At 44.9% G+C, this 24817-nt stretch overlaps 4 protein-coding genes across 16 annotated transcripts in view; 3 read left to right on the forward strand and 1 right to left on the reverse strand.

The window, feature by feature from the left end:
• NLRP1 (NLR family pyrin domain containing 1) overlaps positions 1 to 2363 on the forward strand; it is a 632803-nt gene extending 630440 nt beyond the window's left edge. For all 8 annotated transcript variants that reach the window (XR_014821719.1, XR_014821714.1, XR_014821723.1 and 5 more), the window contains 2 exons: positions 290 to 1553; positions 1635 to 2363. The gene's annotated coding sequence lies outside the window, so the exon portion shown is untranslated. The remainder of the gene's footprint in view (positions 1 to 289; positions 1554 to 1634) is intronic.
• Positions 503 to 2363, forward strand: SMIM48 (small integral membrane protein 48). The gene is made up of 2 exons (XM_021067728.2): positions 503 to 1553; positions 1635 to 2363. Exon 1 carries the CDS (start codon positions 601 to 603, stop codon positions 967 to 969), a length of 369 nt encoding a protein of 122 aa, XP_020923387.1. The 5' UTR covers positions 503 to 600; the 3' UTR covers positions 970 to 1553; positions 1635 to 2363.
• Positions 2364 to 4159: 1796 nt separating this feature from the next.
• On the reverse strand, positions 4160 to 7061 carry MIS12 (MIS12 kinetochore complex component). 2 transcript variants are annotated; one of them, XM_021067725.2, is made up of 2 exons: positions 6923 to 7061; positions 4160 to 6132 (listed from the first exon to the last, which is right to left on the reverse strand). In XM_021067725.2, exon 2 carries the CDS (start codon positions 6091 to 6093, stop codon positions 5473 to 5475), a length of 621 nt encoding a protein of 206 aa, XP_020923384.1. In that variant the 5' UTR covers positions 6094 to 6132; positions 6923 to 7061; the 3' UTR covers positions 4160 to 5472. The 2 variants fall into 2 exon arrangements, with proteins under 2 accessions (XP_020923384.1, XP_020923385.1); XM_021067726.2 differs by lacking the exon at positions 6923 to 7061 and adding an exon at positions 6549 to 6732.
• Positions 7062 to 7385: 324 nt separating this feature from the next.
• On the forward strand, positions 7386 to 23261 carry DERL2 (derlin 2). Of its 5 annotated transcripts, XR_014821770.1 has the most exons (8): positions 7386 to 7509; positions 8334 to 8399; positions 10750 to 10823; positions 11915 to 12008; positions 12779 to 12974; positions 13238 to 16238; positions 18790 to 19373; positions 19871 to 23261. XR_014821770.1 is itself a non-coding variant. In XM_084985941.1 (7 exons), the coding sequence occupies exons 1-7, from the start codon at positions 7417 to 7419 to the stop codon at positions 20163 to 20165; spliced, it is 717 nt and encodes a 238-aa protein (XP_084842067.1). In that variant the 5' UTR covers positions 7386 to 7416; the 3' UTR covers positions 20166 to 23261. The 5 variants fall into 5 exon arrangements, 2 of the variants coding, with proteins under 2 accessions (XP_084842067.1, XP_020923382.1); XR_014821769.1 differs by lacking the exon at positions 18790 to 19373 and having other exon boundaries at positions 13238 to 16701; positions 19871 to 20577; XR_014821771.1 differs by lacking the exon at positions 18790 to 19373 and having other exon boundaries at positions 13238 to 15564; positions 19871 to 20577.
• Positions 23262 to 24817: the final 1556 nt, after the last annotated feature.

Genomic DNA, 24817 nt, shown 5'->3' on the forward strand with positions numbered 1-24817 from the left:
ATCCTCTTCTCACTGCTGTGGCTCCGGTTACTGTGGTGGCGCAGATTGTATTCCTGGCTCCGGAACTTCGGGCATGCCACCAACGTGGCAAAAAAAAAAAAAAAAAAAAAAAAAAAAAAACCCACAATATTTCTTTTAAAAGGAGAAATAAATCCCTGGGGAAGCTCCGCACATAGCTTGGATCTCGGTCACCTGCATTTCCACTTCTTTCGCCCCAAGCCCCTTTTCGGGCCCCTGGGTCCCAGCGAGCCTCTTGCATCCCGTCCTTCCCGCGCTCCTCCACCCACAGGTTGCCTTGGAAACAAGCCAGGTTGCGCAGAGACTCCTGTGACGCGGGCCCCGGAGCGTCCCGGAGATCAAACCTGGACAGCCAACCTCAGCAACAGGCTGGGGGTCCGAAGGAGGGGCCGGGAGCAAGAGGCGCCAATACTGTGACGCCCAGCAGATCCCGCAGACCCTGGCCCCGCCCGCTGGCTCCGCCCCCCGCCGCCCCCTCCCAGGTGGTAGATATAAAGTCACAGCCCCGACCGCGGCTCACTACGCCCTGACCCGGCCCGACTACCTGGAGTCGGGAGACCCTGCTCCTCGTGCCTCTCCCCAATGGCTGACCAGCTCTTTCAGCGCAAACCCTGGGACCCCGAGCAGCTTCGCCCGGACCCCGACGCTGACTCCGAGGAAGGCCTGTTTGACAAACCTCCCCCGGAAGAGCCCCCAGCTGTCCGCGGGCCCAAGTCGGCATGGGCTGCGGGCCGGAAGGCCAGTCGTCGTAGCGGCTGGAGGGCGCAGGGGGCCCGCTCCGGGCAGCACCCCAAGGCCGCAGCGCGTCCCCCGCCCCAAGAGGAGGCGTCTCCACTGGACGAGGGCTGCTATCTCGACCATTTTCCGCATCTCTCCATCTTTATTTACGCGGCCATTGCCTTCTCCATCACCTCCTGCATTTTTACCTATATCCATTTACAGCTTGTCTGAGTTGCCAGGGCAGGACGGGGTGGGCGCAAGGCCGAGAGAGGAAGCAAGGGGAAAAAGGGGGCTCAGCGTTTTGTGCCTGGAGACGCGCTGCACGCACTCCATCTAGCTTTTGATGCTTGTTTTTTCTCTGCTTGTTACCGCCTTTGTCTAACTACCCATCAGTAGGAACGTCCAAAGCAGCTGCTGCTAACGAAATAAGCGCCTGGGGACCAGGGGAGGAGACACAGACCCCAACATTTAGAATCTTTGGTTGCGATATAATTCCGCTTATAATGAGGATAATATCCCTGGAATCTACCGCTTTGTGAAATGGGGGTGGGGGGGACGCACAGAGAGCATCATTTTGTGTCTGAGGCGGGCACAGCCAGCACAACCTACTGTTCTTTAAGGGATAATGAGCCAGACCTGGGCCCGTGGAGGAGGGTTGGCGCACTGGCCCGGGCTGGATCCTTGTGATGCAGCACCGCCCCCGAGAGGAGCCAGCTGTGCCCCCACCTCCCCCCGAACTGGCACAGACAAGAGCCCTAAGCGCGGGAGCCGGTGGACATGAACGCGCAGCAGACGCCGCAGGAGCGCAGGACACGGTGAGTGGCGCTTGTCGGGGTAGCCCGCCACCTTCCTAGGCGCTTGAACTGACCCAGACTGTGCGTTTTCCCTATCCTTAGGCTTTGATGCCGCTACCGATGTCGCGGCGGAACGGAGACACATAGCCGAAAGAGCTGTTCTGCCAGGAAGCCATGCTCTGGTCGTGTCCTGGACGGCGTGGGACCAGCGGCTGCAAACATTAAAGGGAAGCAGGCCCGCACGCTGCTGGGATGAGGCTCTAGGGCCCAGGCTGGGGTCCATGGGAGGGCTGTCATTGAGTCTTTGGGGACTTGGGGGAGGCAAATCCTTGGCTATGGGACCCAAGACGAATCGGGTGAGGGGATCTCTCATTGATAAGAATTCGTGCTGGGAAGCTACAGGACCTTTAGAGGTTTGTCCTCTAAGATCCAGAAGACCAAATACCAAAATCCAGCTTGGCAGGTTACCCACCCACCATGTTTACTCATGAATGTCAAATGTCATAATGTGTGGCTCTAATATTGCATATACTTGACTTGGAAATGTCTGTAACTATGGTAATTAGTCCAATGTAATAAATCCTTTTTCAGTCAAATTCTTAAAAAATACTATAGTCATCTTAGTGAATGTTAATTCATATCTCATTGTGGTTTTGATTTGCATTTCCCTGATGGTTAATGATGTTGAGTATCTTTTCATGTGCTTTAGCCAAGCGTCTGTCTGTCTCTGAAGAAATACCTATTCAGATCGTTTATCCCCTTTAAAACTGGGCTGTTTGTCTTGAATTCTATGGATTCTTTATGTATTCTAAATATAAGTCAATGATCAGATATGATTTGTCAAGTTCTCCAATTCTGTGGTTTGTCTTTGCAGTTTCATGACTTTTTTTTTTTTTTTTTTTTTTTTTTTAATTTTTGGCTGTGGAGTTCCCAGGCCAGGGATTGAATCCAGACCACAGCTGTGACCCACGCCGTAGCTGCAGCAACACCAGATCCTCTAACCCACCGCGCCAGGCCAGGGATCAAATCCGCACCTGGACGGCACCCTGAGCCACTGCAAGTTAAGATTCTTCACCCACCACGCTAGGAACTCCGTAATTCTTTTTATATCTGTAAGGTTGGTAGTAACATCCACTTTATTTCCTACTACTACTATCCCAAATTGTCTCCCTAATTGGCTGCCTGTCACTGCAGTAGAAGGATGAGAAAACTGAGAGTATACAGTGGGGTATAGGCAGGACAATAATGGAGAATGGAGAAATACAAGAGAAAGATTGGGAGCTGCCATCTGAGAAACTGAAGGTTTGATATTACAAAATCATAGGATCTAACATAGAGGGAATTAAGAAACTGGGTGGGATGATGCAAGATGGGAGATGAGGCAATGAAGCAAAGTGGGTAACCAAATTCTTGTTATCCTGATTTCTAAATTTCTGAGGGAAGAATTTAATAATAGAGGACAATAGGGCTAAGTATATTAATTTGTTCTGCAGAGACACTATAACAGTTACAGTATTAATATCCAATTATTAAAAGTATTTACTCAACATGAAATACACCTGTTTTTTGGCCACACGCACAGCACTTGGCAGTTCCTGGGCCAGGGAGCAAACCCGTGCCACAGCAGTGACAGAGCCACTACAGTGACAATTCCTGATCCTGAACCTGCTGTGCCACAAGGGGATCTGACTCAAGTTCTAACTACTGTGGATTCACGTTTTTATCCATCCAAGTCATTTCCTTAATAAGGTATAAGGATGTTGGCTGCTTAATATTCTCATTTCACTAGGTATATTAGTTTCCTGCAGCTACTGTAACAAACTCAGTAACTTAAAACAGCAGAAACAGGAGTTCCTGTTGTGGTGCAGCAGCAACAAATCCGACTAGGAGCCATGAGGTTGTGGGTTCGATCCCTGGCCTCCCTCAGTGGGTTAAGGACCCGGAATTGTCGTGAGCTGTGGTGTAGGTCACAGACGAGGCTCGGATCTGGCATTGTTGTGACTCTGGCGTAGGCCAGCAGCTACAGCTCCGATTAGATCCCTAGCCTGGAACCTCCATATGCCATGGGTGCAGCCCTAAAGTGACAGACAAAAAAAAAAAAAAACCAAAAGACAAAAACAGCAGAAACAGGGAGTTCCCATTGTGACTGTGGTGCAGTGGAAATGAATCCGACTAGGAACCATGAGGTTGTGGGTTCGATCCCTGCCCTCGATCAGTGGGTTAAGGATCCAGCGTTGCCATGAGCTGTGGTGTAGGTCGCAGACGTGGCTCAGGTCCCATGTTGCTGTGGCTGTGGTGTAGGCCACAAGACCTCCTCCTCATCTGTCTCAAATAATCCCTCTATAAAGTCACTTGTTATTGGATTTAGGGCCTACCCAGATAATTCAGGATGATCTCCTTATCTCGAGATCCTTACGTTAATTATAACTGAAAAGACCATTTTCTGAATAAGACACAATCACAGGTTCCAGGCATCGGGACATGGATATACCTGTTGGGGGATCACCATTCAATCCACTAAGAGATTTTAAATAAGCTCCAAATGTATTATCGTTTGAGTAAAAAGTCATACTGAAAAAGGAAGCATAATGTGACATTACATATAGCAGAAAATCACAAATCAAAGCTTTAAATATATACACATTTAATGTAGAAGGCTAGAAAAAAAAGGACTCTTTCATAATAAACATATTCCAGGTAAACACAGGTTTCCTAAACTGATATTTAATTGAAAAAAAAAATTTTTTTTTGCTTTTTACGGCTGCACTTGAGACATACAGAGGTTCCCAGGATAGAGGTCAAATCGGAGCTGTAGCCACCAGCCTACACGACAGCCACAGCAACACCAGATTGTTAACCTACTGAGCGAGGCCAGGGATCAAACCTGCGTCCTCATGGATCCTAGTCAGGTCTGTTTCCGCTGTGCCACAAAGGGAACTCCACAAATATTAATGCCTGAAGTTACACTTCTACATAAAGGAGAAACTCCAAATTCTGTTCTTTAGGAAGATGTGGAAGGCAACCATTGCTATTTTTCCCTCTTCCTTGAAGGATCTAACATTTTACATGGATTAGCTACAAAAGGAAATATTAGACTCCACTGAATTTAAGCAAAAGACACAGCTAAAATTTATCACTGAGTATTAAATACTTGACGCTTATGAGTGTGAATAAATAAGTTCATTAAATATTAGGTACAGGACAGATTCCAAAACTAACTGAAGTATGAAAAAAAAATGGTATAAATAACTAATAGTTAATATAAACTTTGCTACTGGGTGTGTTCAAGGCTTTTTCCATGCCAGTGAGACTGCTTCCTTTCTGTTCAGTGTCTTCCACAGCTGGGCTCCAATACAGTAAGCTACCATCACCAAGGCCTTGGTCATGGAAAGAATTTATTTTAGAAACAAAGCAACTTTTTTCTTCTTTCTAAAGGTCATGGTTGTTTTTTTTCTGCTACTTGCTTCAACTAGTGAGAAGAGTTATTGGGCAGGAATAAGCAGTCCATGTTGGCTGTACCAAGTATAGTGGCTGGCTAATAAGGTACCCACTTAACCTTTTTTCATTTGGTCTCATCCAAAGAATAAGTCAAAAAGATCAAGATTATAAAGACTCATGACCAAGGCACAACTTTTACAAGTGTCTCTGAATGGCCAGGGATGGCTTTGCTTCTTCGATCATGCCACCAAATGAGTTTTTTATTGAACTAAGAATCCCTTCCCACCATTTAGAGGCCTCTCTGCACAGATGCTTCAAAGATTAGTTCAGGGTGGTGCACAGATGCCTCAGGAGAGTGAACCAAAAAAGAGGAGGATGTGAAATACAAGAAAGAGTGAAGGAAAATCCCCCCCAAATAAACAGTTCACTATGATAAGAATAGTTATTGATATAAATCCCTTAACATTCCACTTTCTGACAAGCTCCTTTTACTATTGAGAAATTAAGTTATTTTCAGTCTTTTGCCTTCCTTTTCCACATTGTCTCTAATATTCTGTAGTTTTCTGGAGTTCTGGACCAGGAATACCAAGCTTTCCCTAAAATCACTAGTCCCATGGTCTCTGCCAATATTTTCAAGCTCATCAAACAAAGACAATGTTTGTTTGAGTTTGGCCTGAACAATTTTTTGCTCTTCTAGTTCTGCAAGAAGGGCCTGCTTGGTGCATAATTCAGTCTTATACTTCTCCTGTAACTGTTCAATTTCTTTTTGGAGAAGGTGGAATTCTTCCTCACTACAAGGATGCAGCTCCTGAGATTTATCTTCCGGAAGCAAGATGTTTGGGGGAATACGCAAAATCAACTGTAAAAACAGCTGCTCCATCTTGCCAAAAAGGTTATCAAAACGTCCTTTCATGAAGCAAAGAAACTTTTCCGTGCACTTACGAATCTGGACTGGGCTAACTGCACAGTCTGGGATGCCATCCAGCTTCTTCAGAACAACCTGTTCAACAGCCTGCATCACTTCAAACAGGTAGTCTTGAAATGCAATGTAGATCCTAAGCATGCAAGTTTGCGGTGTGAAGCCAAAGAACTGGGCCTCATAGGTCATTGGATCAACAGACATCTTGGCTTATTCTGCTGGTTAATTTTGATTGTGAAAAACCTACAAATGTAAAAAGGAAAAATTTCATTTGTGTTAAAAAAAAAATCATCTGATGAAAGAACAAACCACAGGAGTTCCCGCTGAGCTTTTTTTTTTTTTTTTTCCCCTGCACCGGTGGCTTGCGGAAGTTCCCTAGTTCCCTGGCCAGGAATCGAATCTGCACCACAGCAAAAACCTGAGCCACAGTAGTGACAGGGCCGGATTCTTAACCCGCTAGGCCACCAGAAGTTCCTAAAGTATAATATTCTTATATTTGCCCGCCATCTGACAGTAGCCAGTCTGACTACTATTTGTTCCAACCAAGCCCAGCTTTATCCTTTCCCTCAAGAAAAGATGCCTGGCCAAATATCTTTCGAGGGTCTTTTTAAAGACACTTCCCTGGGGACCCACCCCCTCCACTGAATTCCCATCAGAACCTCTCTTTGGGCACTGAGCAAGTCCTACTCTAGGATATTATTATCACGGCCTATCTTCTCTGCAAGCCTGAGATTTCCTGAGGACCGCATGCGTGGGGCTTAACATCTGCAGGCGAACTCAGAAGGTGTCTAGGACACCTCCGTGAGCAGTTGACGGAACTCCAGAAACTGCGGGGCAGGAACTACTTCCGGCCGGAAGACGGGCTCCCGGCAGGCCCCGCGTCCCCGATGCATGCCGGAACCTTCAGGGTGGAGGTTCGCGGCCCGTGGCGACGCTGCTCCATCAGGCCGCTCTAGCGCCTGGCGATGAGGCCCTACTCAGGGCCGCGCCTTGCCGTTCCTCCTCAGAGAAAACGCAGCTCCCCGGCACTTACCTAGCGACCATGAGGGTGACGACTTCGACCAAATACCGGCTTCCCGCCACCTCCCTTAATCCACCATTTGCTTCCAGAGACAGGTGGTACCGCTAGCTTCCCCAAATTCCGACCGCCGTCTGTCTTGGCGAACCAGAGCAAGGGCAGGATGCCACTTCGGCCTGATTGGCTGGCTGTCGGAGGGGGCCACCTAGACGGGTGACGGAAGAGGGCGGGGCGGGAAAACTAGCTGTGGCCTGCGGGGATTGGCGGAAGGAACCAATACTCGCTCTCTGCCCCGCGACGTTGATGGGTGGAGAAGCGAGGCGGGGCCGCCGCGGAGATGCAACTCGTGGTTGGCGAATGTGCTGTCCTTCAGGCTCTTGCGATTGGTGACTGGCCGACTGAGTGGCGCTGATTGGACAGCAGTTTAACGGGGCGGGCCCCCCATCCCACCCCGCGGCTGGGACTGACTGGCGGAAGGGGAAGTGGGGGGGCAGGCGGCGGTGGGGAAGATGGCGTACCAGAGCCTCCGGCTGGAGTACCTGCAGATCCCACCGGTCAGCCGCGCCTACACCACCGCCTGTGTTCTCACCACCGCCGCCGTGGTGAGCAGCTGCAGCGCCAGTTTCTCATATTCTGGGCTGGGTGTAACAGGGTCCTTGGGAAACTGGGGTTTGGGCCTCGGGAAAGCTTAGAGGGGCTGGGCTCAAGGGTGGGTGGGAGCTTACAGGGCTCACTCTGGGGCTCGGAATTAGCTTATCCGGGTGCTTATCCAGAGACCCGAGAAGAGTGCTGGTCCATGAGAGGTGAAGGAACAGGACTGCGGATCAGTATCTGAGAGAAAAAGACAGGACCTATAGCAAGTCAGGACTGCGGGAGCCGCCCACCCAGGAAACGTGTCTGAGCACTCTGGCGGTGGCCAGGTAATATTGTGGTGACCAAAGGGAGGAAGGTCCGTTTAGTGGAGAAACATAGACATTGAGAATAGAAAGGTAGAAGTCACTGAGCGGGAAAAGTCTTGAAATAAAGAGAATCTGTAACAGAGGTTGGCTGGAAGCACCCAGCCCTGATGGTGGCAGGGTATTGGTTCTTTTGAGTGAATTTTGTTGCTTCACACAGCTGTTTCAGTTGGTGCCCCTGTGTTGGGCAGATTCGTAGCACCTGGTCTTTCTTGCTCTCAATCTAAGATATCACCACCTACCTCCCATAATTGAAACATCAAACTTTTGTTTTGTGTTAGGTATCGGGGAATTGAAAGAATTGTACCAGTTGTAGAGAATTCTATACCAACTTTGTCCTCCAGCCTCAAATGATTCAGTCTAAGTGACTGAGAGTGGGAAATTGCTAGGCCTACTAAGCTTTTGCTGTAAATGATATTATATGTTGTTTCTGGATTGACTTGCTTGAAGAAGCTCTTTTTCTATTTCAGCAGTTGGAATTGATCACACCTTTTCAGTTGTACTTCAATCCTGAATTAATCTTTAAACACTTTCAGGTATGTAGTTCACTACAACCGTCATTAATATTTCAGTTTTTAAGCTTATTTTCCTTACTTTTTAGTAGTAAATCCTGCTGTACACTTTCTCAAAAAAGAATTCAGTGGAATATTCGATTATAAGTATTGGGTGGGGGAGGCAGCGTTACAAAAAGCAGTGATTCTGCAGCCTGGAACTTTTAATAAAGTCTCAAGCCTCTCATCATGTACCAAATCAGAATCACTAAGGGTAAGAATTAAGAATCTATGTAAGTTCCATGCATGTTTTTTTTTATTTGTTTGTTTGTTTTTGTCTTTTGTCGTTTTAGGGCTGCACCCGTGGCATATGAAGGTTCCCAGGCTAGGGGTCCAGTCAGAGCTGTTGCTGCCAGCCTATACCAGAGCCACAGCAACGCCAGATCTGAGCCGCGTCTGTGACCCACACCACAGGTCACGGCAATTCCGGACCCTTAACCCACTGAGTGAGGCCAGGGATCAAACCCATAACCTCATGGTTCCTTTTGGATTCGTTTCTGCTGCGGCACGACGGGAATTCCCCGTGCATGATTTTGATTTGATGTGTCTAGTCCTTGTATTCAGGAATCACTGATTCGCAGTTAATATTATAGATTGAGAGGAGACTGTCCAGGGCGAGTCTCAGGATGCCTTTACTCATCCACTCACCTGCATGTGGCACACCAATTCAGAAACTCAGTTTTTTTAGTGCCCTGATCCATCTTCCAGGGGTCAGACCATCCTAGCAGAACTCCAGAAGGCCGACATCTAAAACAACATAGCAGTGTATTAGATTACAGTGAGAGAGAGTCCTTTCAAATAATTAGAATGCGGAAAGATGTTTTCCTGTTCGAGGGTGATCGTGTAGGCTAGAGTTGGAGTAAGAGAGACCCAGGCTTAGTAGTTCTGCTTCTATACCTGCTATTGCCTGTCTCACATGAGTTTTGTTCACTTTATACCTGTTGAACTCTAGCTGCCTTTTAAGATGGGCAGCTCTTGTGTAGCCTTCTCAAATGTGTCCTCTCCTTTGTGTCTCTGGAGTATCTATAAATACATTTTTGTATCTCTCCTCTCTTGCACTTACTTATATGCTTGCTTCCTCATTAGGTTAGTATGTAGTCAACAGTCCTGAATTCTTTCAATATTAATAGTTACTAATCCTTGAGAATTTAATGACGCATAAAGCAGTCCTGTGGGGCCTCATCACTGCCTTCTTCCTTCTTTACTCACATGGCCTTCGCTGGGAGCTCTAGCTCCCTCCAGGCATCCAGGGCTCAGTGTTTGCCTGAGGTTAAACTCTTTGTGACAGCATGCATCTGCATTTGGAATGAAGAGTTGTAGGTATGTGTTTCGGCATCTCCCTGTACAAGCTGTGTGTCCTTGGGCAAGTCATTTTAAAATCATCCAGGTCTCTTAGTTTCTGCTTATATGACATGGAGATGGTGGTGCCAGCCTGCTCAGCTCACAGGATAATTAAGATCACGTGAGGTAACAGACTATGGTGAAACACTTTAAACGTTGTGTTCCACCATTGTGAGGAGTATTAGAGTATTCTGTCTTGTTGGGACTTGGCTCTTTGTTCAGACTAGAACTTGAGTATTTGCTTTAGAATTCCTCTTTACTCGGGATGTTTCTGATGGCTAACATAAAAGCATTTCTTAGCAATTGATGTTAGATCCTGCAGCTTTTCTCTGGTATCTTGAGACTACTCATTAAACTGTGATACTGCATACATGAAAGCACTGTTTCCTGTTCTGCAAGTTAACCTAGTCTTTCCATCAAACTCTTTCCATAATTTGTCTTGACCTTATGGTATGGTTTAAAAAAAAAAAAAATTAGGAGTTCCCCTTGTGACTCAGTGGAAACGAATCTGACTAGCATCAGTGAGGATGCTGGTTCGATCCCTGGCCTCACTCAATAAGTTAAGGATCCAGTGTGGCCATGAGCTGTGGTGTAGGTCACAGACACGGCTGGGATCTGATGTTGCTGTGGCTGTGGCGTAGGTCAGCAGCTATAGCTCCAGTTCGACCCCTAGCCTGGGAGCCTCCATATGCTGCAGGTAGCCCTAAAAAGCAAAAAAATAAAAAATAAAATTAAAAATCACAATTTTAAGTTTTCTGTCCTTTTATCCTTTGAAATATCTGAGGGGGTGGTAAAATCCTTCAGATTTTACCTAGAAGCAGCATAAAAATCCACTGTTAGATTGTTCACCTCACTTTTGAGTTCAGAACATAGTATCAGCTACCCATGGCCTTTCAACCATTGTAGTCCTTAGGATGTTTCTGTGTCTTGATATGGAAATGTTTCCTAGTATATTTTACTTATTCTTTCTCTTGACTTTTTTTTCTCTTAACAGATATGGAGGCTAATCACCAATTTTTTATTTTTTGGGCCAGTTGGATTCAATTTTTTATTTAATATGATTTTTCTGTATCCTTTTCTAAGTGGGCTTAGCATAAAAACTTTAGGTTTACTTAGGAAATACAATATTAATTTGAAGCTATAACCCTGTTAATTTTGTTACCATCTTAGTTATAACTTCCTGGGGGTACTGGCTCAGTGATCCACAGAATAATTGGCCAGATAGTAATGTTTTGAGGGTGTTTGTAGGTCACTGTTTATTCAAGTGGGAGGTATTTAACCATAAAACATTTACGTTTCTGCCCATAAGCCACTTGCAAATCTGATCAGGGGAGAGCAGAAGTGATTTGAGCCGTACTTAAAAAGTAACACCAGCAGGTACCAAGTGATAAAACACAGCCTGGGAATGGGTTCATGGGGGATGGAGAACATGAGATCTCCTTGGATCTCGGTTGCTGGTTCTGCTGGCTGAAAAGGCAGTGTCTGTTGGGCTCGCCATGTTCCAGTTTGTTGCAAGAAGGGAAGAGTTGTGCTCTGGTCAGATGTGATTGGGGCCGCTGAGCAGTGCATTTCTCCTGTACCCCGACCCTCCAGATTAAGAGGGGAGTTGGAGCTCAGCTCATTGGCAGTAGACAGAGGGCCTTGTAGGGTGACAGGCTTCCTGGCCTAGGATGGATTCCTGTGTCTTCTCTATGGTATATCATTCTGGTAAGTTTTTTATTAAATGTTTTCATTGTCATGCCACCTTATTGACTGAGGTATGGAAATGCTTATCCACTTGGCCTGAAAAAGGGGATTATTACATGAGCCTCCTTGATAGGCATTTCCTCCCAGTTAGGTTGTGGAAAAGCAAGGATGCTGTGGATTATGCTATGGCTGAACATGGGAAGGACAGTACAGCCATGAGAAGGTGTCGTAGGTCATGGGAAGCGTGTCTCTGGTGCCTGGCTCAGGTCCCCAACCAGGAAGAGTTTCTATAAAATAAGGAGGTAGTCTCCTCTTCACCGTGCCTAAAGCGCCCGGCCAAAGAGAAGGAGCCGTACCACCACTCATGAAGATTCTTACAGACAACGTGGAGTCCAAGTGCATTTGAGGGATCCCTTAAATTTTACTTTCTTCCTATTTGTGTGCTTAAACATTTTCTTAACTTGGAACTTAAGGTATCGGTACTGTCGAATGCTAGAAGAAGGCTCTTTCCGAGGTCGGACAGCAGACTTTGTATTTATGTTCCTTTTTGGTGGATTCTTAATGACTGTATCCTTCAACAAATAGAACAAATGCAGGAAAAGATTAAAGAATACCCTCTCTCTTCCTAGAGCTTTTCATCTGTCTCCCGGAACTCACTAGATACTCGGAATGAAGAGATAAAAGTAGACACCCCAGAGTTTAGCTTCAGGCTCCTACCGTTTATTTTGCAGCACACTTTATGTGACAGCTTTCTAAGCCTAGAGGTTGGACAGGGAAACTTTTCTACTGTGAGCAAGTCAGAGAACATTTAACCCAGGTGGGTTACTCTTAAGTATCTTAGATGTATTCTGGTCAATGGGTGTACATCATTTATTTTTAAACTCGAGTTGGTCAGACATTTATGTGGTCATTCATCAAAACAGGTAAATTATTAAAAAAAAAAAAAAAAAAAGAATTATCATCTAAGCACGAGACTTGACTGTAGCGCTACCTGACAAGATGGTTTTGCTCCAGCTGGCTTTATTCAGCTCTGGAAAGGTCCTCGTGGTGAAAGTATTACTGACCAAGGAATTAACACATGTTCCAAAGAGGCAAGGGCTTCATGAAGGCAGACACTTAATTTGAAGTAGCAACAGTCCCAGTGATGTGACCTAAGCAGGTTTTTGCCTGACGGCTCTGGGTAATTACTTTCGGGCTTTTTTTTCCCCTCCTAAATTTGTAACCACTGCTCGCCTTTCCCAATTCAGACTTATGTTAGAACACAGTCCTTAGTTCTCTTGCCCAGTCTTCCCTATTATCCTTTTAATATTGCTGTTTTCCTTAATGCCAACTGCTAGCTTTTTGGTTTGTTTGTGAGCTTAGTGTTCTTGGGCCAGGCCTTTACAATCATGCTTGTCTACGTGTGGAGCCGAAGGAACCCATATGTCCGCATGAACTTCTTCGGCCTTCTCAATTTCCAGGCCCCCTTTCTACCCTGGGTGCTCATGGGCTTTTCCTTGTTGTTGGGGAACTCAATCATTGTGGACCTCTTGGGTAAGAGTCTTAGCACTACTTTTCCTATTATTTATTTGGCAAATGTATTATGTCACTATTTTTCATGTTTATTCTGTCTGGCCTTCCTACATAGCCATTATAGGATTATTTGCTAGTTATAATCAAGACTATAATATTTGTTTTCAAACTTTTAATAAGTATATTGACATTTCTTCCTAAATAGAGGCTATTTATGTTCGTAGAGCCACCTGTAATCGAACTTCTAATCCTCTCCATCATCCTTTATTTCTGGTTGACCGTAGGTATTGCAGTTGGACACATATATTTTTTCTTGGAAGATGTATTTCCCAATCAGCCTGGCGGAATACGAATTCTGAAAACACCATCTATTCTGTGAGTAGTTAACACCAGGTCACGTGTTCCTTAACAGATTAAACCGGGGCAGGGTCCATGATATGTTTTCTCGGGGCTCCCACAGCTGCTGGCACACATAGTTCAGGCCGGTAAATATTTGCACATTGAGCAGTCTGGAGGAGCTTTTGGATTGTGTGGGAGCACAGGGTGCCAGAGTTGTGGCAGGAGGCCCAGGGTGTCCTGAGGGTGACTTGTAATTGCCGTCCCAGGTGGCCACCAGCCCCTCCTGTCCACGGAGGATCCTGCTGGCTTCATGAAGGCTGCTGTCTGAGCTTGGAGAGGAGGCTTTCTGCAGGTGGCAGGTCTCAGCTTCCCAGCAGGTGGTAGAGATAAGCCGTGAAGTGGAGTGGCAATACTTCGGGGCTGGAAACCAGACCTATGCTGTGTGTTCTGTCAACCGGCCATGTGATTTTAAGCAAGGCCCTTCTCCTTTTTCTGCACCTCAGTTTCCTGAGGGACAGTACTCGGACTTAGATGACCTCCTTCTATGCCAGGATTTTGTGTCCGTGGGATATACTGCATTAAAAAGGGCTCACGTGAGGAATAAAATGTGAGTTTTTGTTCTAAAATGTTGGTTGCAGTGTAGCAAAGCCAACAGGTGAAAGTAAAATCCTCCGTAATCCCACCCCTTAGATATAACACGGCTGCCATTGTTAGGTCTTTTATGCGTATTTGTCAGTCTTTCACTGTCTGTGTACTTCTTCTCCCCCCTTTTTGGCGGTCTCGCGGCATGTGGAGCTCCCGGCCAGCGATCAGATCCCAGCCACAGTTGTGATCTAGGTCACAGCTGCGGCATTGCTGGATCCTTAACACCTGGCACTGGGCTGGGGGTCAAACCTGCATCCCGGTGGTCCAGAGACACTGCCTGCTTCGCGAGTCCCTTCCTGATGGACATGGTCAGCCTTCTTGCTCTTCCTCCCGTGATTGGAGTGGTGAACGTCGTGTAGTTGTGAACCTCCTTGTCGTTACACATTTGTACAGCACGTGTAACACGTCCTTCGCACACAGCTGTGATGATTTTTCAAAGGACGAATACCTACAAGTGAAATTGCCATTGGGTTTATTGCCAAATAGCCATTCGGCATAGGTGTGGAGCTTTTCATTTCCACCAGCAACGTCTGAGTGTCCGTTTCCCCACATCTTTGTCAAGTGTGGGAGGTGAAGCATTTAACCTTTCCTGGTTTGATAAATGTAAGGTGATGTCCCATTGTTCTCTATGAATTTCTTTTTCTAAGATTCTGAAACAGTTTCAGATTTGCAGAAAATTACAAATCAGTTCAAAGGACTTTTTTTCCCCTTAACTATGCAAAAGTGAATTTTCATTCTAATGCCCCATGACCCTCTGTAATGTGTATTTTTTATAAATAAGGACATTCTTCTACATAGTCAATGAACTGGAAATAAACATGAATCCTCAGACCCAATTCCCCTGATAATGTTCTTTTTATTTTTTTAATTGTGTGGCCAAACTTGCAACATATGACAGTTCCCAGGCCAAGCTGAATCCATGCCACAGCTGCGACCTATGTCGATGCTGTGGCGACACCGGATTCTTTAACCCACTGCACCGGGCGGGGATTGAACCCGCACCTCTGCAGCAACCCGAGCTGCTGAAGTCAGAGTCTTAACCTACTGTGCCATGGTGGGAACTCCTGATAATGTTCTTTATGTGGAAGAATCCGCTCAGATTCCAGTGTTGCTCTTTGTTATCACATCTCTTTAGCCTCCTTCAGATTGGAGCAGCTCCTCAGCCTTACCTTGACTTTGGTGACATTGACGTTTTTGAAGATTATGAGTCCATTTTGTAGAATCCCTCTCAGTTTGGGTTTGCCTAGTGTTCCCTCACATTTAGGTGGCAGGTTTTGCATCTGTGGCCGGACCAGCCGAAGTGTACTGTGCTCTTCCAATTGAAGCTTATCAGCACAGGATTTCAATTTGCCGAATTTGCCAAAGTGGTGGTAATCACCTTGATTACTGGATTAAGTTCTCCATGGGCCTTCTCCACCATTTACATTTTTCCATGTGTAATTGTTTTGTGGGGAGGTACTTTGAGACGACGTAAAAACATCCTTTTTCTTATCAAATTTGAATTCATTTATATCTGTATAAATCCGTGCTTTCGTATTTTATTCGTAGACTATAATCTCTTCTTATCATTACATAGTTTGATGTCTGTATTGTCCCAGATTTGGCCAAGGGGAACCCCATCAAACTAGCTTCAAAGTACTTTTTGTTTCTTTTTTTTTTTTTTTTTTTTTTTTGTCTTTTTGCCATTTCTTGGGCCGCTCCCTCGGCATATGGAGGCTCCCAGGCTAGGGATTGAATCAGAGCTGTACGCCAGAGCCACAGCAACACTGGATCTGAGCTGCATCTGCAACCTACACCACAGCTCACGGCAACGCCGGATCCTTAACCCACTGAGCAAGGCCAGGGATTGAACCCGCAACCTCATGGTTCTTAGTGGGATTCGTTAACCACTGAGCCACAATGGGAACTCCTCAAAGTACTTTTCAACATATGCCCACTTTGTTTGTTTTTAAACTAATATATTACTCTTTGGCCCAACAAGATATTCCAGGCCTACCTTGTGCTCTCCTTGACCCAGTCCTAGAATCAACTATTTCTTCAAGGAACTGTAGTTCCTTTTTAGTGGAGAATGGTATTTGGAAGCCAAGGTTTGGGTGCCCGATGAGCTCCTTGCTTTTGGAGTTTTACCACTCCCAGCTCCAGAGCCACGGGAGTTTTATGTACATACATGAGTGTGTACACATCTATGTTTTCAGATCTTTGTAGTTTTATTTTTTTATTTTTTCATTTTTTGATGCAAGAAGTAACTATTTTTTTTTTCTTTTTCTAGGACCGCTTCTGGCGGCAGATGGAGGTTCCCAGGCTAGGGGTCTAATCAGAGCTGTAGCCAGAGCCGTAGCAATGTGGGATCCAAGCTGCAACCTATACCACAGCTCATGGCAATGTCAGATCCTTAACCCACTGAGCAAGGTCAGGGATCGAACCTGCAACCTCATGGTTCCTAGTCGGATTCATTAACCACTGAGCCACGACGGGAACTCCTATTTTTTATTTTTTTATTACTCAGTGAATTTATTACATTTATAGTTGTACAGTGATCATCACAATCCAATTTCACAGGATTTCCATCCCACACCCCCAGCGCATCCCCCCACCCCCCAAACTGTCTCCTTTGGAGACCATAAGTTTTTCAAAGTCTGTGAGTCAGTATCTATTCTGCTAAGAAGTTCATTCTGTCCTTTTTTCAGATTCCACATGTCAGTGATAGCATTTGATGTTGGTGTCTCATTGTCTGACTGACTTCACTTAACATGATAATTTCTAGGTCCATCCATGTTGCTAAAAATGCTGTCATTTCTTTCCTTTTAATGGCTGAGTAATATTCCACTGTGTATATGTACCACATCTTCTGGATCCACTCTTCTGTCAATGGACATTTAGGTTGTTTCCATGTCTTGGCTGCTGCAAATAGTGCTGCAGTGAACACTGGAGTACATGTGTCTTTGCGAGTCATGGTTTTCTCTGGAGAGATGCCCAGGAGTGGGATTGCTGGATCAAATGGTAGTTCTATTTTCAGTTTTCTGAGGAATCTCCATACTGCTTTCCACAGTGGTTGCACCAATTTACAATCCCACCAACAGTGTACTAGGGTTCCTTTTCCTCCACACCCTCTCCAGCACTTACTGTTGGTAGACTTTTGGATGTTGGCCATTCTGGCTGGTGTAAGGTGGTACCTCTTAGTGATTTTGATTTGCATCTCTCTAATAATGAGTGATGTTGAACATCTTTTCACGTGTTTTTTGGCCATCTGTATGTCTTCTGTGGAGCATTGTCTGTTTAGATAGATCTTTGTAGTTTTAAAACATGGGTTTACACTGATATTTCCACCTCTTTTATAACTCCACATGACTCATTCTAGTTTTTTTCCTTTCTGTATTTTTCCTCCGATATTTAATTATGAAAATTTCCAGGAGTTCCCCTTGTGGCTCAGAGGGTTACTAGCCCAACTAGTATCCGTGAGGACTCGGGTTCAATCCCTGTCCCCTGCTCAGTAGGTTAAGGATCTGGCGTTGCTGTGAGCTGTGGTGTAGGCCGACAGCTGTAGCTCCAATTTGACCCCTAGCCTGGGAACTTCCCTGTGCTGCAGGTGTGGCCCTAAAAGGCCAAAAAAAAAAAAAAAAAATTCCAAACTTACAGAAAAGTAGAAAAAATTATGCAGTCACAATTACCCACTACATTTTACAATTAATATTTTACTCTGCTTGCTTTTTGTATGTCCATCTTTCCCTCCATCCATCTTTCCATTCCAGTATACTCAATTCTCGTAACTATTTTAGAATGTGTATCACTAACTAGAGCTCTTTGTATGCAACAAAATACACAGATCTCAAGTGTGTCAACTAACAGGTGTTCATAAGTGCACGTCTCTGTAAGCCAAACCCCTGTGGAGATGAGGAAATTGCCGTTAGCCAGACAGTTCCCTCAAGTCCCTTCCCTGTCAGTCTTGCCCTCATCCCCCAGGAAACAGTCACTACTCGACTTTGTCCCTCCGCAGAGTAGCTCCACGCGTTCTACAGCTTCACAAGTGGAATCGTACGGGGTGTATGTGTACTCCTCTGGATAAGGCCTCTTTCATTCAACATTATGTATTTCTGAAACTCATCTACATTGTGGCACGTGTCAGGAATTTTTTCCCTTTTTTTGTTTGTTTCGGGTTTTTTTGTTCTCGTTGGCTGCCCTGCACATACGGAGTTCTTGGACCAGGGATCAGATCTGAGCCGCAGTTGTGTTAACCCCTTGTGCCGGGCCAGGGATTGAGAGGACACTTCTTCAATGGTTAATTCTTTAAGGAGATGTTGAGTGACCATATAGTGGTATTTTAAAAGTCTTCCAGACATTGCTGTCCCTTCCTATGCTCTGCCTAATTTTTCTTGGAATAACTCGTTGATTTTTTTAAAATTTTAATTGTAGTAAGATACACATAAAATGTATCATCTTAGACATTTTGAGCATACCTTTCAGTGGCAGTCAGTCCATTCACATTGTGCTTCTCTCACCACCGTCCACCCGTAGAACGCTGCGTATTACAAAACCCAAAGTCCATACCCATTAAATGATGACTTCCTATTCCTTCCCACCCCCCGCACCCCAGCCCCTGTCGACCCCCATTTCTACCACCGTTCTTCTTTCTTTCTCCATGAAGTCTGGGTATCTCAAATAATTGGACACATGCAGTACTTGCCCTTTTCTGACTGGCTGATTTCACTAAGCACAGTGTCTTCAAGTTTCATCCATGTATGTATATGTAATATACAGGATTTACTTACTTTTTTTGTAATATGTGTCAGGATTTACTTACTTTTTTTCTTTTTGTCTTTTTAGGGCTGCACCTGCAGCATATGCAAGTTCCCAGGCTAGGGGTCAAATCGGAGCTGCAGCTGCCGGCCTACACCACAGGCACAGCAACATCAGATCCAAGCCGTGTCTGCGACCTACACCACAGCTCACGGCAACACCGGATCCTTAACCCACTGAGGAAAGCCAGGGATTGAGCCTGAATCCTCATGGATACTAGTCGGGTTTGTTACTGCTGAGCCACCACAGTAACTCCAGGATTTACTTTGTTTTTAAGGCTGAATAATCCTCCATTGTATGTATATACCATTTTACTTATCCACTCATCTCTCCGTGGCTGTTTGGGTGGAACTTGTTTGCAGAGAGACATTCTTGATAGAGTTAATGGAAGTCAGGTTACAAAACAGAGGTGGTGTGAGCTCACTGTATAAAAGGTCTGGAAGAATATTGAAAATATCAACATAATTATCTTGGATTTAGCATGTTTTACTCATATATGTTTTCTGTTTTCTCTACAATTAATGTGTATTGCCTTTTTTTTTTTTTTTTTTGCCTTTTCTTGAGCCACTCCAGCGGCGTATGGAGGTTCCCAGGCTAGGGGTCTAATCAGAGCTGAAGCCACCAGCCTATGCCAGAGCCACAGCGACATGGGATCATACGTAAGTTCCCAGGCTAGGGGTCAAATTGGAGCTGCAGCTGCCGGCCTACACCACAGCCATAGCAACACCAGATCCAAGCCGTGTCTGTGACCCACACCGCAGCTCACAGCAACACCGGATCCTTAACCCACTGAGCAAGGCCAGGGATCGAACCCTCAACCTCATGGTTCCTATTCGGATTCATTAACCACTCTGCCACAATAGGAACTCCAGATGTGTGTTGCTTTTATAGGAAAAATTAGTAAAGAAGGTAAATGTGAAATAATTAAAGATAGGATAACTGGGAGTTCCCGTTGTGGTGCAGCAGAAACGAATACGACAAGGAACCATGAGGTTGTGGGTTCTACCCCTGGCCTCGCTCAGCAGGTTAAGGATCCGGCATTGCCGTGAGCTGCAGTATAGGTTGCAGACGCAGCTTGGATCTGGCATTGCTGTGGCTGTGGTGTAGGCCAGCAGCTGTAGCTCCAATTCGACCCCTAGCCTGGGAATCTCCATGTGCCTCGAGTGCGGCCCTAAAAAGCAAAGAAAACACAAAATATGATAACTGTTTCATTGGTAGGCAGGTAATGCTTGTGCATTGGTGGAAACCCCAGGGCCTCTTTTTGATCTTAGGGTATTTGGGGCCTAAGATGTCTCCGGGTGTAAATTTATCTGTCGCCTGTCTTTTAGGAAGGCTATTTTTGATACACCAGATGAAGATCCAAATTACAATCCACTACCTGAAGAGCGGCCGGGAGGCTTCGCCTGGGGCGAGGGCCAGCGCCTCGGCGGTTAAAGCGGCAGTGCCAATGACGAGACCCAGCTGGGAAGGACTCAGAGACGTACCCACTGGGATTCTTTTATCCTTTGTGTTGCAAAAGCGTGGACATTTTTGACAGCTTGACAAGATTTTAACTCCAGAAGCACTTTATGAAATGACACACTGATTCATCCAGAAGACATTTCCAGCATTTTGCCAGTGGTTCCTCACTACCCTGGCCCTGAAAGTGTAATCTCTTGGAGCCAAAAAACTGGAGAAACAAATACCCTGCCGCCTCTAAGGAACAGGTACTCGAGTCCTTGAGTTCAGCGGTAATGGGCAGAGGTCTTTTCTTCCTCCTCCTCCTCGTTGATAGACGAGGCCATGGTGTAAATGGAAGTTTCAGAGAGGACAAAATAAAACTGAATTCCATCTCTCTCTCACTGAATTAAAGCTTTTGTGTGTGATCTTTTAAATTACCACCGTGTCTTCTAGCTCTCCTGCGTAGGTCTGAGCTGAGAGCAGTTTCCATGTCCACTCCTCCGGTGGCTTCACAGCTTACGACTGGATTTCAAGATCAGAAGCACGTGGCTGAGACGCTGTGGCTACAGACACCTCTTACCAACTCAGAATGCCAGCTCCAGTAGGAAGAAGATTGGTTATGGTGGTCCAGATAGTTTGCTCTCCGGCTGGGCTTTACAAAAACTTCAAGTTGTCAGACAACGGGAGAAAAAAAGGGTCGGGTGGCTCTCAGAGCAGGAATTGAGCTGTAGGAGAGTCAGGTGGGCGTGAAGCAAAGGCAGCGTCTCATTTATTGACCCTGCTTGAATTTCTCCACTCGAAAGTATCGAGGGAAAGGCAGGTCGTTTCGGAAAACAGAAAGATCTTTATACCTGGAGACAAGTTAGCATGTTGACTTTGGAGCCAGATGAACAGGCACCATCAGGCAGGCATACATTTCTCCTGGGTCTCTGGCTGATAAACATTTGTCATGCGCTTCGTGAAAAGCCAAGAAGCTTTCAGAGTCCAGCACGTGGTTCACCTTCCCAATCAAGTAGTAACCAAACAGGGTCCACAGACGTTTGCACTTAGTGCCAGTGGCTCAGTCAATACTTACCCAGAATTCACTTCCCTGGGACCTAGCATGTTTTCCATCACACTGCCTACGTAATTCAGAGGAATAGAGCAGACACCCCCAGGAAAGAGGTGAATTCCGATGGTTTTTTTATAGACATTTCCCACATAGTTCCAGCTTGATTAAGTGGTTGTTCTCTAGAGTGTAAGATTTTCCTCAGAAAGATGAACGTGTGATTTAGAGTAAATGTGATAAAGATCCTAAATGGGAGTTTTCAGATTGTAAAGTGAGAAATATTTTAATATCTTTACATGAAATACATACAAGTAATAGAATTTAATGTAAGTACATGCTGCTAGTCAGTAACTTTGAATATCACTGTTGCGGTTTTATGGTACATGGGTTAATGGGACTGCTTTTTTTTCTAAGTGGTTTAAAAAAAAAAATCTTTAAATGCCAATCTTAGAATGTATAATCCTTATGGGATTCTTCAGTTTTGTCTTTAAGAAAGCTTGAGTTTAATTAGGTTTTTTAAAACTGTTTGGGAGCTAGAAATAGGTTTCTATTTGTTCTATTTGTTTTCCCTTAGTTAACTTGGAGTTAACCAATTCATGGAATTTTTGTGGTCAGATTTTAATCCTAAAATCTCTTCACTGGCTGTTCATTTAAGTAGGGAATGTCTGAACATATTAATGACTGGGTAGAACAGGAAACACATTTTGAACTTATGGTCCGAACACAGGGGATTTGGGTCTCTGATTTTACAGGATGAGATTTGCTGGTGGCAGGATGCCAGGCTGTGCTACTACACTGTGTCCCAGGCAGTGGTCACTGGCCTCCTAATCTGTGTGGCCAGTCCTTCTACCACCCTCCCTGGCCTTGTGTTGCTCAGGAGGCCACCTAGGCTCGCCTGGGCATAGGGGAAAGTTCTCACTTCTTCCCTGGCGTACCTCTCAATCTTGTTCTTCCAAAATACTCTTCCTTTTCTTAATGCAAGTCACCTGAAAAGTGGTATTTGCTACCTGGAATTTTTTGACCAATTTACATGACATACATAGAATTTAAGGGTCTCCCGGATTCTACCAATAATACTGAAAAGCACACCTGCCTAAGGCAAAGCTTTTGTTGTTGTTGTAGAAATATATACGTTCATTTAAAAAAAAATTAAAAATGGACGTGCAAATTTCATCTCCATAGGAGATACACTTTATACATTTTGGTATGTGTGTGGTTTTTTTCCCACTATGGATTTCTCTTTGTTTCTCTCTTCCATTTGTTCTTTTCCTGGGTTACTCCTATATGTCCTAATAATCTTTCATGCCTCTTGTGTAGTTTCTCTAAGCAGAGAGCACCCAAGTCCTGGATATGGGTAATACAATGTTCACTCTGTCTCTGGGGCCTATGAAAAGTAGGAACTATTGGCATGTTGGGTAAGGGCTTGCTAGAATTGTCATCTATCCTTGATAGTCTGCGTTTTATGTCATGGCTGTGTTTTCCCTTGACAGGTAAGTGCCATCTGTGTTGTTAGCCGCAATACTGCCATCATTTTCCATGATCTGTGGGGTGTCCCCTAAACTACTTACATATTTCATTAAGTCTGCATTAACTGTGTTGAACTTTGTGTAGTCAAGTCACTTCTCTGCTCAGAAATCCACACTAACTTCTTAGTAAGCCCCCATATCAAATGCGTACTTTTGGTCTTTCTCTGAATGTTGCTTCCTCTTCCACCTAACGAAGACCTCAGTTTAATTCTCTTCAGTCCTTCAAGACCTGGCCCCATTCCTGGCTTCTCAAGAAACCTGGACTCTAGGGCCTGCTTCATTGTCTATCTTCTTCGAGTCCTATTACAATTTTGAGTCTGTACAACATACTCTTACACCAAATGACACGTTGTATTGTTCGGAGCTGGTACCTGTATGTTAGTCTTGTCTCCTTCATGAGAATGTAAGCTCCTTACGGGCAGGGACCATGTCTTAAATTTTTGTATCCACCACAGTGCCTAGCACAGTGCTTGGCACATGGGTGCTGAATAAATACTTTGTTTATTGATCAGCAAACTATTATCTGGTATGTTTAATTGTAGAAGGATGAATGTGTGTGCACACAAGCTTGTACCTTGTTGCTGAGGCTTTTTGCTGTCTCAAAGTTGGACGAAGCAAAACTGAACTTGAACCAGGATGGGGGTTTGGTGGTCAGACAAACCAGCCAACCATGACCACCAGCTAGTACGGTCATGGTAAGAACAGATAGTTAAGTCCTCAGACCATTGCAGAGCAGGTAAGAATGAGGTGTGTCTGACAGCTCACCTTTTGGAATAAGAGCCCAGATACTCCTTGTACAGCTATTGCCTTATGACCATCTGCATGTGAAAGCCCCTTAACCACAAGAGATTTTTTTGGAGGGAACAGAGGCTGTCGGATCAAGAATATAAGCAAATGGGGGGAGGGGGTGATATCTTTTAACACGGATGCCAATATAGGATTTTGTTTTTCAACTCGTTCTTCCACTTAGTTTTGAGGCTGCAGGATGGCTGGGTCATTAGGCCAGCGATTACAAATGAATTACCTATACATGTGGTTTATTTTGCCTGCACCATGTTTTTGTTTTTTTTAAATTAGAGTGAGCCAATATTTAAAACAGATTTCACATGAAAATCTTCATTTGGGGTTTTTCTGTAACAAAAAACCTGGAGACCTGGCAATATCAGGCCTGAGTAGCAGCTGTTGCCTAGAGATGACTCATGGCTGTTTCTAGAGACAGGACCTGTACTCTATCAAGACTATTTAATGAATTTATATTACCTACTTGGTACTCTCATAATCACTGGAAGCATATGTCTCTTCCATCAAGTTACTCTAAAAGCACCCTGAGAAAAAAAAAGACTGAGTCTGTCTTTTATAAACTCAAGGTCCATAACTTGAGAGTTAACATTTTAGACATTGAAATGGTCTGAATGTTTGTGCCTCCCTCCCCGCAAGTTCATGCTGAAATCCGAATGCCTGATGGGAGGGTATTAGGAAGTGAGGCCTTTGGGAGGTCCTTGAGTCATGAGCTGGAACCCTCGTGAATGGGATTACTGCCTTATAAAAAAACCTCCAGAGAGAGTCCTAGCCCCTTTCATCACGTGAAGACACAACAAGAAGTAGCAGCAATGAACCAGGAAGAGGGCCCTCACCAGAAGGCAACCATGCTGGCACCTTCAGAACTATAAGCAATCCACTTTTGATAAGCCACCCAGTATGTGGTATGCTGCAATAGCAGCCTGAAAAGACAAACCGATAGTGTCCTTTTTAATTTCGAATTGACTTTCTAAATTAATATTTAGGGGAAGTAAGTGGAATTTTGTCAACTTATTCTTAAATATGTATCTGCTAGTTCAACACATACATTTCCAGTAACCCCTGATCACTAGAGGAAAATAACCTCTGATCTGGAAGAGAGAGGGAGGATTTTTAACAGTTTCACAAATAGGGCAAGCCTCGTGGAAATAAACTGCAGAAGTTGGTGTCCTTCACATGGGTTGAAGCTTTCGATGAATTATCTGGAAATCCCTTTTCCTGTATGTAGAGCAAACAGCTGCTTGCCAGTCTTTCCACTGGCAAATCATCAAATC

This window comes from Sus scrofa, chromosome 12, assembly GCF_054392235.1.
Source record: "Sus scrofa isolate SSC_HxYL_T2T_F1_AM1 chromosome 12, Sscrofa_HxYL_maternal_Yorkshire_Landrace_v2.0, whole genome shotgun sequence".
Lineage (NCBI taxonomy): Eukaryota > Metazoa > Chordata > Mammalia > Artiodactyla > Suidae > Sus > Sus scrofa.